General features: G+C 53.0%; 1 protein-coding gene across 1 annotated transcript; it reads right to left on the minus strand.

Annotated features, from left to right (window-relative positions):
• Window positions 1–6,507: 6,507 nt before the first annotated feature.
• On the minus strand, window positions 6,508–11,595 carry LOC120602191 (general receptor for phosphoinositides 1-associated scaffold protein-like). The gene is made up of 7 exons (XM_039862206.1): window positions 10,633–11,595; window positions 8,971–9,025; window positions 8,786–8,888; window positions 7,561–7,654; window positions 7,391–7,457; window positions 7,118–7,184; window positions 6,508–6,659 (listed from the first exon to the last, which is right to left on the minus strand). The coding sequence occupies exons 3-7, from the start codon at window positions 8,847–8,849 to the stop codon at window positions 6,508–6,510; spliced, it is 444 nt and encodes a 147-aa protein (XP_039718140.1). The 5' UTR covers window positions 8,850–8,888; window positions 8,971–9,025; window positions 10,633–11,595.
• Window positions 11,596–11,624: the final 29 nt, after the last annotated feature.

Here is an 11,624-nt window from a genome sequence, read left to right on the forward strand (position 1 = left end):
GTTGGGAGGGGGCTGCCCAGCTAACTCAAGTTATCGCACTGGAGTGGTACCGCCCTAACCCCCACCCACTTCAACCAAGCACAGAACTTGAAGGTCAGTCCTGCTCATGGGGCTACTCCCCTACCCAGCACTACCACCAGTCTGATCTCCTCCTGCTGACCCCCAACCACTGGTCTAGACATGAACCCCTACTCAGCCCCAGCTTCCTGTCCCCTCATCTCACCCCTGAGCATTAGCGACACCTAGTCAGCCAACAGGTCTTGGATACCTGTGTTGTGTCCCCACTCCCTACTCCAACCAAAGTGGGGACACAGATGTATCTAATGGAATCTCCTTGCCCTCCAAGAGCTCCCAGTCCGTGGGGGTGATGGTCACCACATATACCAAAACTTACACCGTGACACAGAAAGTGGTTCTGTGCCAGTGGGAGGCACAGGCCCAAAGCTCCTGGAGGATGACGCTGATGACACGACCTTGGACGGGGGAGCGGGCTGAGTTCTGACAGTATTTGGAATGCCAAGGTTCTAGGTGGAAGGAAACTCAGACCGCCTCGATTCATCTTCATTCAACATCCAGTCTATAAATCCTTATTGAGTTTCTGGGGTGTTTTTAAAAACACCAATGCTCCAGCCCACCCCAGAGCTCCTGAATCAGAATCTTAAGGGGAAGGGTATTTTAAATGTCCCCCAGGCAGTTTGTTGATATAGGTGGTAACCAGTAGCCTTGCATTCACTTAACCAGAGACCATGTTCCTCATATATAGTGGGGACTGAGTTGCGACTTCAATCAGAGTGAGATTTGGAAGAGCTGAAAATGGGACCTGGATGACCTCTCACTGTGGTGGGGGAGGGAGGTTGCCGAATGGATCTGGCCAGCTGTGAGGGGGGCTGTTAAGTGACTCTGTAGGACAGCAGTGGAGGGGGGTTGTAAAGAGGCCCAGAGGGGCAGTAGTTGCATAATTTTTACTTTTTGCATAGATTTATGTGTTCTGTACCAAAAGGACTGAACTCCAAGAACAGGAAATTTGTTGAGGTTTAGGGGGTGTCGCTTACAGCAAAAAATTCTTGTGTCTTGATGCCAAATAAGTTCTATATAAGCAATGCTGCCCCTGAGCTCGGGGCCCAGATCTTCAGAGTGCTAGCTCCTCTGGGACCACTGATGTAATAAACCTGAGTTCTCCAAAAACAAAACAAAACAAAACAAAACAAAACAAAAATTCTTGTGTCTTGCAGTTTAGTAAGTGTGTTTCCTCCATGCTCCCTGTGCCCCAGTCCACTAGCCTTAATACCATGTGGGGTTCCATGCAGAGAAGGTATGTAAATTGAAATGAATTAAGTTTGATAACTGAGGTTCTGAGCCAGGTGTTCATTCAGTCAGACATACTGCCTTCAGTCAATGTCGTTTGATTGCTCACTCAGTGCCAGGCACAGCAGGGTGTCAGAAAGCTTCAGATGGGTCGTGCGGTTCAGAGGAGGATCCACTTTCTGAGTGTGGGGCAGGACTGAGGAAGGGCTGAAGAAGTGGCTTCTAAGGAGGGAGAGCAGCCTTGGCAGCAATTGACTGATAGCGAACCCTACTTCCCCTGGTCAGAGCTAAGAGAGGTGCAGTGTTCAGAGGTCGCCACCAGGGGTCAGGCGTGCCTGCTCTGTTCTCCAGTGTCTGTCTCATCTGGCTCTTTTATTCTGTTGAGGAACCCGCCTTGATGCCCTGTCCTTTTCTCTCTCACTTTCTCCGTGTTCCTTTCTTTCTCACTTCTCACAGCCCGTCACCCGCTCCTTTAGATCATCCCATTCAGCCGTCAATGCAGGACCAAGAAGCCTCCCAACGACACAGACTGACGTTTCTCCTGACCCTCGGAGAGTCCCACAGCCTCTCTCACTTCCCCAACTTCACAAGTGACTGACACACAGCACGTGCTCCTGCTGTCCCTCCTCTTCTCTTCCTGCTGCCATTCAGCTTCGTCCTCTGGTTTCGTATCCAGAGAACACAGGCGTGTGTGCGTGTTCATTCCTTCTAACGGGTTTGCTTACGTGGGTCAGCAGAGCTCTTCTCCAAGCTCCAGCCCCTTTTGTGGCCTCCGTGGAACTTCATCTCTCTATACCCGGTCTCCTCCTTTTGCTCTCTGGTACATCTCGGACTCTGCTCCTTCAGGTCCCAACTTCCCACCTTTTCTATACACCCCATGATCCCGCCCTCCAGCCCCTCCGCAAGTGAGTCCCGTAGCTTTAGAGGTTTAACTTCTCTGAATGGCTAAATGGTTGCCTCTCATCTTGACCCTGTTCTCATACTCTTCCCTCCAGGAAGCCTTCCCTCTCCCCAGTGTAGACTCTAGAGACAAACAGATATGAGAGGAGGCTGGCTCTTCCAGGTACCAGCTACGCGATCTTAACCTCTCTAGTTTTCAATTTCTTCATCTGTAAAATGTGCTGTGAGGCCTAAGTGAGGTGATGGATGAGAAAGTGCTTAGCACAGTGTCGAGTCCATAGCAACTGCTCTGGGAGATAGTCTCTGGTCCTTTCGGGTACAGCTGCCACACCCACTGTCACCCAACTCTGGTTCATCCTGCTGATGGGAACCTACCCTCATCTTTGTGTACTGCCTGCTTCTGCTCCCCTACCCTTGGACAGACCAAGGGACTCAGGGGCATGGCAGCCACCATGCTGAGAGAATGGAGCTAGATGCAGACTGTGTGGTGACCTCAGACCACAACTCTCTGTCTTTAGGGCTATGTCCTCCCTTTACCATGCCCAAGACCTGGAGTGGCGTCTATTCTCTTCCTTCTCCCTGGAATTATTGGGGGCCCCTCCTGGCCTAGGAAGGGGAAAGGGCTCCCCCAGAACCCCCTGAGGCTTTGAGAGGACCAGAAGGCTGGTGGGAGGTGAAGGAGAGGAGGCAGGGCAGGGGGAATACCGACCACACAATATTCCGACTCCCTGCTCCTTTCCCTTCCACCCCCATCTCTCCACCAAACACGATCCCTGGGTTAATTTTTAGCATCGCAGCTCGCACATTAGTCACTCCCTGTCACCCACCTACACGGCAGGAGGCTGCTGTGCTGGTGCCATCATCCCATCAGCTGAGAGGTGGGATCCAGCCCCGCCCTGGGCACCCCCTCACCCTCCTCTTGGTGCACATGGCTATCCAGGAGCTCCCTTCAGCATGGGTGAGGAGTAGACATCACTCCCAAGACAAGCGGCGTGCGGGGCGGGGAGGGGAGATGGAGAACAGGCTGGTAGGAGAGGGGCTGGGCATCTATTCTTGGAGGAGAACGTCAGGAAGGCCCTTGCAGTCTTCCCCCACCCAAGTAAGGTGCTAGGCTATGACCAGGCAGCTGGTCTCCTGGCAACTCTGGGCTCTGAGAACAAAGGTGTGAGGTCCCCTAGACCTCAGCCCCTGGGAGCTGCTGTTTGCCATCACAGCAGAGCAGCTGTTCAAACAGGGAGCTTAAGGAAGCTCCATTTTCTTAATCAAATGTCCTCCCCCCCTTGGACCAGGGAAGGCAGGGTGGCCAGGTGCAGGTGTCCTGGCTGGAGCTGACACCCAGCCCCGAAGGTGTGTGTGAGAGAGGCCCACGCATGCCAGCTACAGATGGAGCAGGGGAAGGGCCTCCTTACCCCACCCTCCAGGGCTGAGAGGTGGGAGGTGCTGGTTACCTCTGTGCAGCTGGCCCCAAGGAAGCATTCCTGGTTATTGTGTGCTAGGCCCTGTGAGGCCTTGGAGGTACAATGTAAACAAGGTAGAGTTCTCTGCCTTAGGAAAACAAAAGACAGATGCAAAAGAAGTCAGTATAAATTACCTGTTGGGAGTAAGTGCTATCAAGAAAGAAATAGAGGGTTCAAGATAAAGAATAATGGGGCCAGAGAACTACTTCTGATCAGATCAGGGAAATCTCTCTGAGGAAGTGATGTTTATGCTGAGACCTGAGGGTGGAGGAATCAGCCTTGGAAAAAAGAGTATTTCAGGCAGAGAGAACAGCATGGGCAAAAGTAAGAGGCAAGAGAGCTTGATATATTTAATAGGGCCAGAAAGAATAGTGTGGCTTAAGTATGATAAGTGACATGGAAGGAGAAACTATTTGAGCTAGAAGAGAGAGGCAGAGACCAGATCCTGGAGGGCATCATGCAGGGCACCCCAATATAGTTGCAGAGGCTGTACACTGCCAAAAGCTCCAGTTGCCAAATTGCTGGGCCTGTGTGGCTGCTGGCAACCCAGAGGAAGGGATACATTTTTGTAATTTTTCTTCCCAGAGGGACATGTTATGAATAAGCCATGATAAGGTTTGGATTTTCTTCTTTTATTTCAAGGGAAGCCTTAATGGATGTTAAGCACAGGAGGGTTGTGATCCAATTCCCTGACTGCTTGCTGTGTGAAGGGGCAGTCTAGGGGCAAGAGAGGAAGCAGGGAGCCCATTCAGAAGGCAAGTGCAGCCAACAGTGCAGGAGGGAGACGGTAGGAGGTGGCCTGGCTGAGGGAGTTTGCCACTTAGACCTCTGAAAGCCATCTTTTGTATGTTGGCTATTGTCAAGGAGGAACACTGGCACACGAGTCTCAAATCTTAGGCCCAGCTCTGCCACTTACCTTCTGTGTGACCCTAGACAGGTCACTTGGAGATGCTTTGAGCACACACTGTATTTAATGAGGTTCTACTTGTCTCTATATGCTAGCATTGAGCAAGAAATACAGCAGTGAATAAGACAGAAGAGATTCCTGAGCCCTACCATAAGAGGGGTACATCCTAAAGGGGAATGGGGCCAGGCAAAAAACAAAACCCATAAAAGTCCAGACTATTTCAGATGGTGATGAGTGGCATGATGAAATGAAACAAAGCTCTCTCACTGCATGGGTGTGACAGTATTTCGGACAGGGTGGCAAGGGCTTTGGAAGGCACAGTTGAGAACTGAAGGACAACCATGAGAAGAGCAAGTTTAGAGACCTTAGAAGTGGTGGATCTGAAGTGTATTGCGTACACCAAGGCCACCGGAGCAGGAGACAAGGAAATGAGTCAGGCAGGGGTCAGATATCCCAGCATAGGAGCTAGAATCTTGTTCTAGGGGTACTGGGAAACGATTGAGGAGTTCTGGAACAATGGAGTGGTCAGTAGATTTGGCCTGTCACAGATTCACTGGATGATGGCTAAGATCTCTACAGGAGACCCCAGACCCCAGGAAGAGAGGGTGCCAAATACGGTTATTTACACAAGGACAGTTAAGAACTTGAGATGAGACTTGTCCACCACCTGGTATGGGTATTTGGGGAGGGAGGCTCAAGATGCACTGAAACAAGAAGCCCAAGTTCTGAAGAGGCGTGGGGCCTCCAGTTCAGGCCCATACATGTATGTTAAAAATCCCCCAGACTATTTCCCCAGCTGCTGGCCCCAAGCAAATAAGATGTAAAATATAGCGTGTGTGTGTGTGTGTGTACACATGTGTGTTGGAGGTGGGGTGTGCATTGGAGTCAGAGCTTGTCTGATCCCAATCCTCCCCCTCAGGCAGTCACCACGCTGACACAGATGCAAAAAAAAATCCATCAATTTTATACAGTTTGTGGTTCAGAAGCAACGATATGCAAAACGGTAGAACAGTCTGCGCTGCCCCCACCCCACCTGGACATGCTCATTCCTACCCCTCAAAGGGCAGAGAACCCAAGACCCCTGCGTGGCAGGACCCGACTTAGTTGTGGACCCCTGGGAGGGGCCAAGCCCTTAGGGGTCAAGGCTGGGAGCAGGGGGACCAGCACCTTAGTCTCCCTCAGGGAACCACTGGTTAACTGGAACAGTGCGCGCGCGCGTGCGCGTGCGTGCGTGTGTGTGCAGGGTGGAAGAATGTCCCCACCATAGGCCATTTCTCCTCAAGGCCAAGGGTGGGGAGCAAATAAAGCTGAGAAGAGGGCTTCTGGAAGAGAGTCCCTCCCAAGAGGAGTTTTCCTGGACACCCCACAAGGCACTACTGACCAGATGTAGGATGGCACGCCCCATCTTTGGCCTCAAGACCCCTCCCAACCAGAGCTCGCCTGGTTTTCCCCTGCACCTGCTCCCACTGTGGTTTAGGGGAGGAATAAAGGGGTCTGAGGCCTGGGTTCCCACTGGGCAGAAATAAGCCAGGAACCTAGCAGGCCAGCTGGGCTGGCAAGGACCCTCACCCGCTGCTCTGGTCTCCTGGGGTCCCCCTAGGCCAGGCGCCTGCCCCGCCCTTCCCCCCGCCCCCTTTTTGCACTAGTTGGAACGAATAAATAAATAAATACCTCCCCCCCCACCCCTCCCCTACAGCTGCTCTCCTCCTCCTCCAGAGGCGGTTGAGTCAGGAGATGAACTTGAGCAGCGCCCGGGAAGCTGCTGGGCCCAGTTTCGACTGCAGACCGGGGCCACCTCTGGCCTGGCTCCGGCTCAGTCAGCCACGCCCGCCCGCCGCGCCCCACCCCGGGGGCTGGCACCCCGCGCTATGGCTGATCCCGGGTGAGGCCCGGAGACAGGTATGGAGGCTGCGGCCTTAGAAGAACACGGTGGGGGCGTCATGGGTCTCTCCAGACCACGCTGCGGCTCTCCCCCGGGTGCAGCCAGCAGGGTCCGAAGGGCAGCGAGTCTGGGAGCAGGCCAGCCCCGTAGAGGCAGGAGCGCACCGACTCCAACGTGTCATAGATACTTGGGTCCTTCACCACGAGGCCTGCCAGAGCGGAAGACACCAAGGAGGGCCATCAGAGGGTATGGCTAGAACTCCGCAACTTTCTATTGACCATCTGTGTGGCCCTGGGGAGGTCACAACCCCGAACCCCACTTCCCTCATCTGTAAAACAGGAATCACACACTCAGATCCTTATGAGGACCTCTTACTACACAAGAGCCACCGAAGGGATTTGAAACAAGCTCTCTGAGCCTTGGTGTTCCCATTTGTGCAACAGAGATGATACTATCTAATACTTACCTTCAGAGGGCTATTGTGAGAATAAACTAAAAATGTGTGTGCATCAGCCCAGGCGGTATTGTACCCCAAGTAGTAGCTCAGAAAACTTTTCTTTACTTTGGAGGGGGTAGTAACCCACTTGCTCTGAGGCGAAAGCATGGCTGAGGTTATGGGGGTATCAGTAGGGGCACAAGTTGCCCTTCATACCCCAATGTACTCACCATGCACCAGCCGCTGCTCCTGCACCATTAGGGACCTGTATTCTCCCCACTTCTCATACAGGGTTTGCTGCAAGAGACACCACCCGCCTCACTGTCAGGAGCCAGCAAGAAACTAGCAGGAGGTGGGTACAGATGGAAGGATAAGGGAGTACACAGAGGAAAACTTAAAGCTAAAAGGAGGTTCAGACAGATAAACGACCCCCCAAAAAAGAGTGGGGCCGGCAGGGGCTTGGGAAGAAGAGGGTGGAGGCTGGAAATTAATGGCTGCTTTACCTTCAGGTACTGCAGACGAGCCTCCAGTTCTGCCTTCCGAATTGATGTCCCATACAGAGTTTCCAGCCTGAGGAGGTTGAGGAATCAAAGGCTAAGTGAGCCCCCAGGTGTGGAAACAATGAAACAGGCTGAGCTCATGAGTCTTCAGGGATCACAGCACCTGGACATACCTGAGAACGTTTCCAGATGCCTTAATGATATCAACGATCTCTCGATGCCGGATGCCTTCCACATTTAGGCCGTTGACACTGGCGATGGTGTCCCCTGCCAAGGATAACAGAATTCCAGCTCCTTATCTCAGACAGAAAGGGTAGGGGTAATAACCCCACAGAATACTCCTGAACCTCCTCCCCCCACCACACCGACACACACGCACACACACTCCTCCTGGTTCTGGAGAAACCTTGTCCAGGCCCAGCACCCTAGCTTAGGGAGCAGGGCCCTAATACACCCACACCTACACTCCACCATCACGAAGCTCTGTCCCCAAAGGCTAAGCCCTCACAGCAACCTTGAGCTGCCCCCATAGTTGGTTATTTCAGTCCAGCCCACAGAGTGTCATGAGTCCCAGTCAAGACAGGAAGAGGGCAGGGTCAGTGGCACCAAGCTAAGAACTAACACTGGCCCCAGGCATGAGAGGCCATGATATCCTGTGCCACTGCAGAGCATCCTGACCTCAGGCAGGGCAAGCCACCATCTCTGAGGGTTCATTTTCTATCTGTAAAAAGGAGGTGTGGATCCCAGCTATGGCTACCTTGGGGATCAAGAGGGAGAGTAGATAGGAAACAACTTTGCAAAGTTGCAACATACCACTTGGCTACCAGGGACTAGTGTAAGTGGACAAGTTGTTGAGGGCTTAGGGAAGAAAATGGTGATAGAACTGGGGGAGTGTAAATTCATGTAGTCTCAGGCTGCCCCTTCCTGGGACTTAGAATTATAGATTTGGCCAATTCCGAAGGTCTCCTACTAGAGACACCATTTCCTCATTAGAGGAAGTAACACAGGTACGCAGAGTTGGGCCAGGTCAGGGCAAGATGGTCGCTGATCGCCAGTATCAGGCAGATCTAATGAAATTGCTCCTTCCCCAACTCCTGCCCATGCTGGATTGCCAGATTGCCAGGAGGAAGCAGAACAGCAGCAGCAACATCTGGCATTTATCAGGCCCTGGCTCTGTGTCCAGGGAACCCCTCATCACATTGTGGTATGAGGACATCTTATCATCCCCATTAACAGATGGGACTGCTCAAGATCACATAGAAAACGGCAAATGTGCCTGGATCCAAAGCCTATCCATTCTTCTTTCTGGCTTTCCCAAATAAGACGAGAGTACCACTCTGTTTGGGAGGAAGGTCATACCCCCTTCCCAGAGCCTTATGTCCTGGACTCAGGCCCCACCTGGTGTGAGTCCGGCCAGCTGGGCAGGGCTAGACTCATGGACCCGGCAGACAAAAGTCACCATCTCCACGCGCTGCTCTTCTCGGTGGTGAAGGCCGTACGTCTGTAACAGACAAGGGGACTCTCAGCCCTGGGGTGGGGTGCCCTCCCAACCCTTTACTCGCTCTGCATCTAGCTTCTCCCACCTGGATCTCAAAGCCGAAGGTCTGGTTTTCCTCCTTCTCCAAAGTCAGCACTTTCCTGCAGGAGACACAGGAGTCATATTATCAAGGCTGTCAGAATTTAAAAGGGCTTGGCAGTCCCACAACAGCCCCTCCACTGATGCTGGGGTCGGCTCTAGAACATCCAGGCAGGGCTCACTGTCTCCAGTGACAACTCATTCTCATCACAAGTTGCTGAAAATGTCTCTCCCCATACCAAGCTGAAATCAGCTTTATCCAACCACACAGCGTTAGTTAATTCAGCCTCCAGGCGAGGAAGGTGATGAGAATGTCTGGCCCCTAGAGCAGTGGGCTAGCTGAATTTTCAGTCAGTTCCTGCTTTGTAGTGGGCCCCAGAGTACCACTTACTGAGTAGTTGAGGCCCCAGATTCAGCCCCATCCTGGAGCCTCTACTCTACAGCCTTGGGGAGAGGGCTGGCCCCACCCCTAGAGGCCAGTCACGAGGCTGAGCCCAGACCACAGCAGCTCCTCCCAGCTGTGGTGGAGCCAGCCCACCAGATGTGAGGGCTGGGGGAGGGGAGCCGGGAGGCCGTTCCTTCCCGCACTGAAGGCCTGCCCACTGGACACAATGGTCTGGAGCTGCTCCAATTCCTCGCCTGCTGGGGGAGCCCAGAGTTTCCTCTGCTCGCCCCCACCCCCTTCCTTCCCTCCCAACCAGAGGCAGAGTTAAAGCAGCCATCAAAGTCCCCTTCAAGTCTCACAGCCTCATAAAGGCCCTGGAGACTCATGTCCCTGGAGTCTCAGCTTGACCCAGATACCCTCCAAATGCTGAGTGGTAACTCAGCCCCAACCTGAGCTCTTCCCTACTTTGAATGCAGGCCTTTCCCCCTGTGTATTGGGGCAGGGAGCAGAGTGATGAAAAATTCTGTCTACCCCAGTGCTTTCCGGTTTTCTGGAAGGGTTAGCAAACTTTTCTGCAAAAGGTCAGATAGTAAATATGTTAGGCTTTCTTCTTTTGGGGGCCCATTCAGCCTCTGTCATATATTGTTCTTTGTTTTTATTTGAACAACCCTTTAGAAATATAAAAACAACTCAGCTCAAGGGTCAAACAGGCCAATTTGGCCAGCAGGCTACAGTCTGCTGATTCATTTTAGAAGAAGCCAGGCCCAAATCAGGATGGGACACGGCAGAGTGAAGCCTAAGGTCAGCACCTGTGTCTGCCCCCACCTCAGATCCTTCCTAAGAGGGCCGCCACAGGATTGGACCATGATAGGACTGAGGTTCTGGAGGCAGGGGCAGCCAGATTCAAGTAGCTGGACAGGGCCTGGCTATGGTCTGGGCCCTCAGAACTTGCTAGGGCTGGGAGGGCTCAGGGCCCTGAAGACTTCTCTCACGTCCTCCACCTCCCAGATCCATATCTCCCCAGAAAGGGGTAACTGTCAGGGACTGGGAGTAGGATGAGGAGCACTTGATGACTCAAAAGTCCCTACCTCCTTTTTCTGCCACCCCCTTCATACAGTCCACACCCCCACGTGCCCCTCACTCCTAGTGAAGGAGACGTGCTAAAAGAGTGGGAGAATGACTCCCCCTGGACTGGGCTGAGATGCCGTGTCATGCCGCCCCTTACCCCCACCTGGGCACCTCACCCTTTAAACCAGGGCAGGGGCTGGGGTGGTGGTGACTCACCGCTGTTGTTCAGGACTCTGGCTGAGATTCTTCCAGCGGAATCCTGAGCCCTAAGTGGGAAGATGGAGAGTTAGGAAGAAGCAGGTGAGAAAGGGGTTGTCCTTGAGCAGATGCTGAGAGTTCTACTCTGGAAGGTCCGTCACCTGGGCTCCAGGCCTGGACCCAGCACTTCATTCCTTGTTGCCTGTCTGTCTGGTCCTAGTTCCACACCTGCTCAGTGCCACTATCAGTATCACTCCGTAGCTTTCTCCTTAGGCTTTATCTCCATAACTGGGTCTTCAGGAACACAAGGGTCCTCCTGGGTTCCAGATGCATGAACCTCTAAGCCCAGGCTGGGAGTGAGGGTGGGGGGTGGGTAGGGGAGTCATTAATCTAGATATAGTGGTAGTTTCCACTCCCAGGGCACATGACTGCAAGGTCTTAGGCCTCTCAGATCCCTAGAGCTGAGGCACAGGGCTCCTCCCAAACGTTCCCAGAGAGGGGCAGGGGCACTTCAGAGACCCCCTGCCGGTCAGGTCTCTCCTAATCTTTCAGCCACAGACAATGACTTGGGGCAGCTGAGGTCAGGGGCCCAGGTCTGGAGGGCTGGCAATTCCAGCCTAAATGTAGAAAGGCAGGGGTCAGAGGAGCCAAGCCACTGTCCCCAAAGTACAGCCTATTTCAGGGACAAACTGTGGGTCCCAGATGCAGGTGATCAGCTGTACCCAGCTCTACCTGGGTCTCTTGACATTACCATATATTTATTGCTTTCTGGGACAAAAAAAAATCTAGATCTCAAATGTGTGCTTAAGTCTCACTAGACTTAAGGAGAGAGATTGGGAGTTCTTTTTATTTTTTTAGGGGACAGGATATGTGACAGAGCTGAGGGTTCCTACCTTTTTAGGGCCTTTGAGAAACTAAGTCTCGCTCCCTAAATTTTGGTCCTGGAAGAAGGCTTGTCCATGTGCCCCAAAGAGCCCAGGGCCTTCCTGGTGGGCGCCCTTGTTAACCCC

This window comes from Pteropus medius, unplaced genomic scaffold (assembly GCF_902729225.1).
Source record: "Pteropus medius unplaced genomic scaffold, Ma_sr-lr_union100, whole genome shotgun sequence".
Lineage (NCBI taxonomy): Eukaryota > Metazoa > Chordata > Mammalia > Chiroptera > Pteropodidae > Pteropus > Pteropus medius.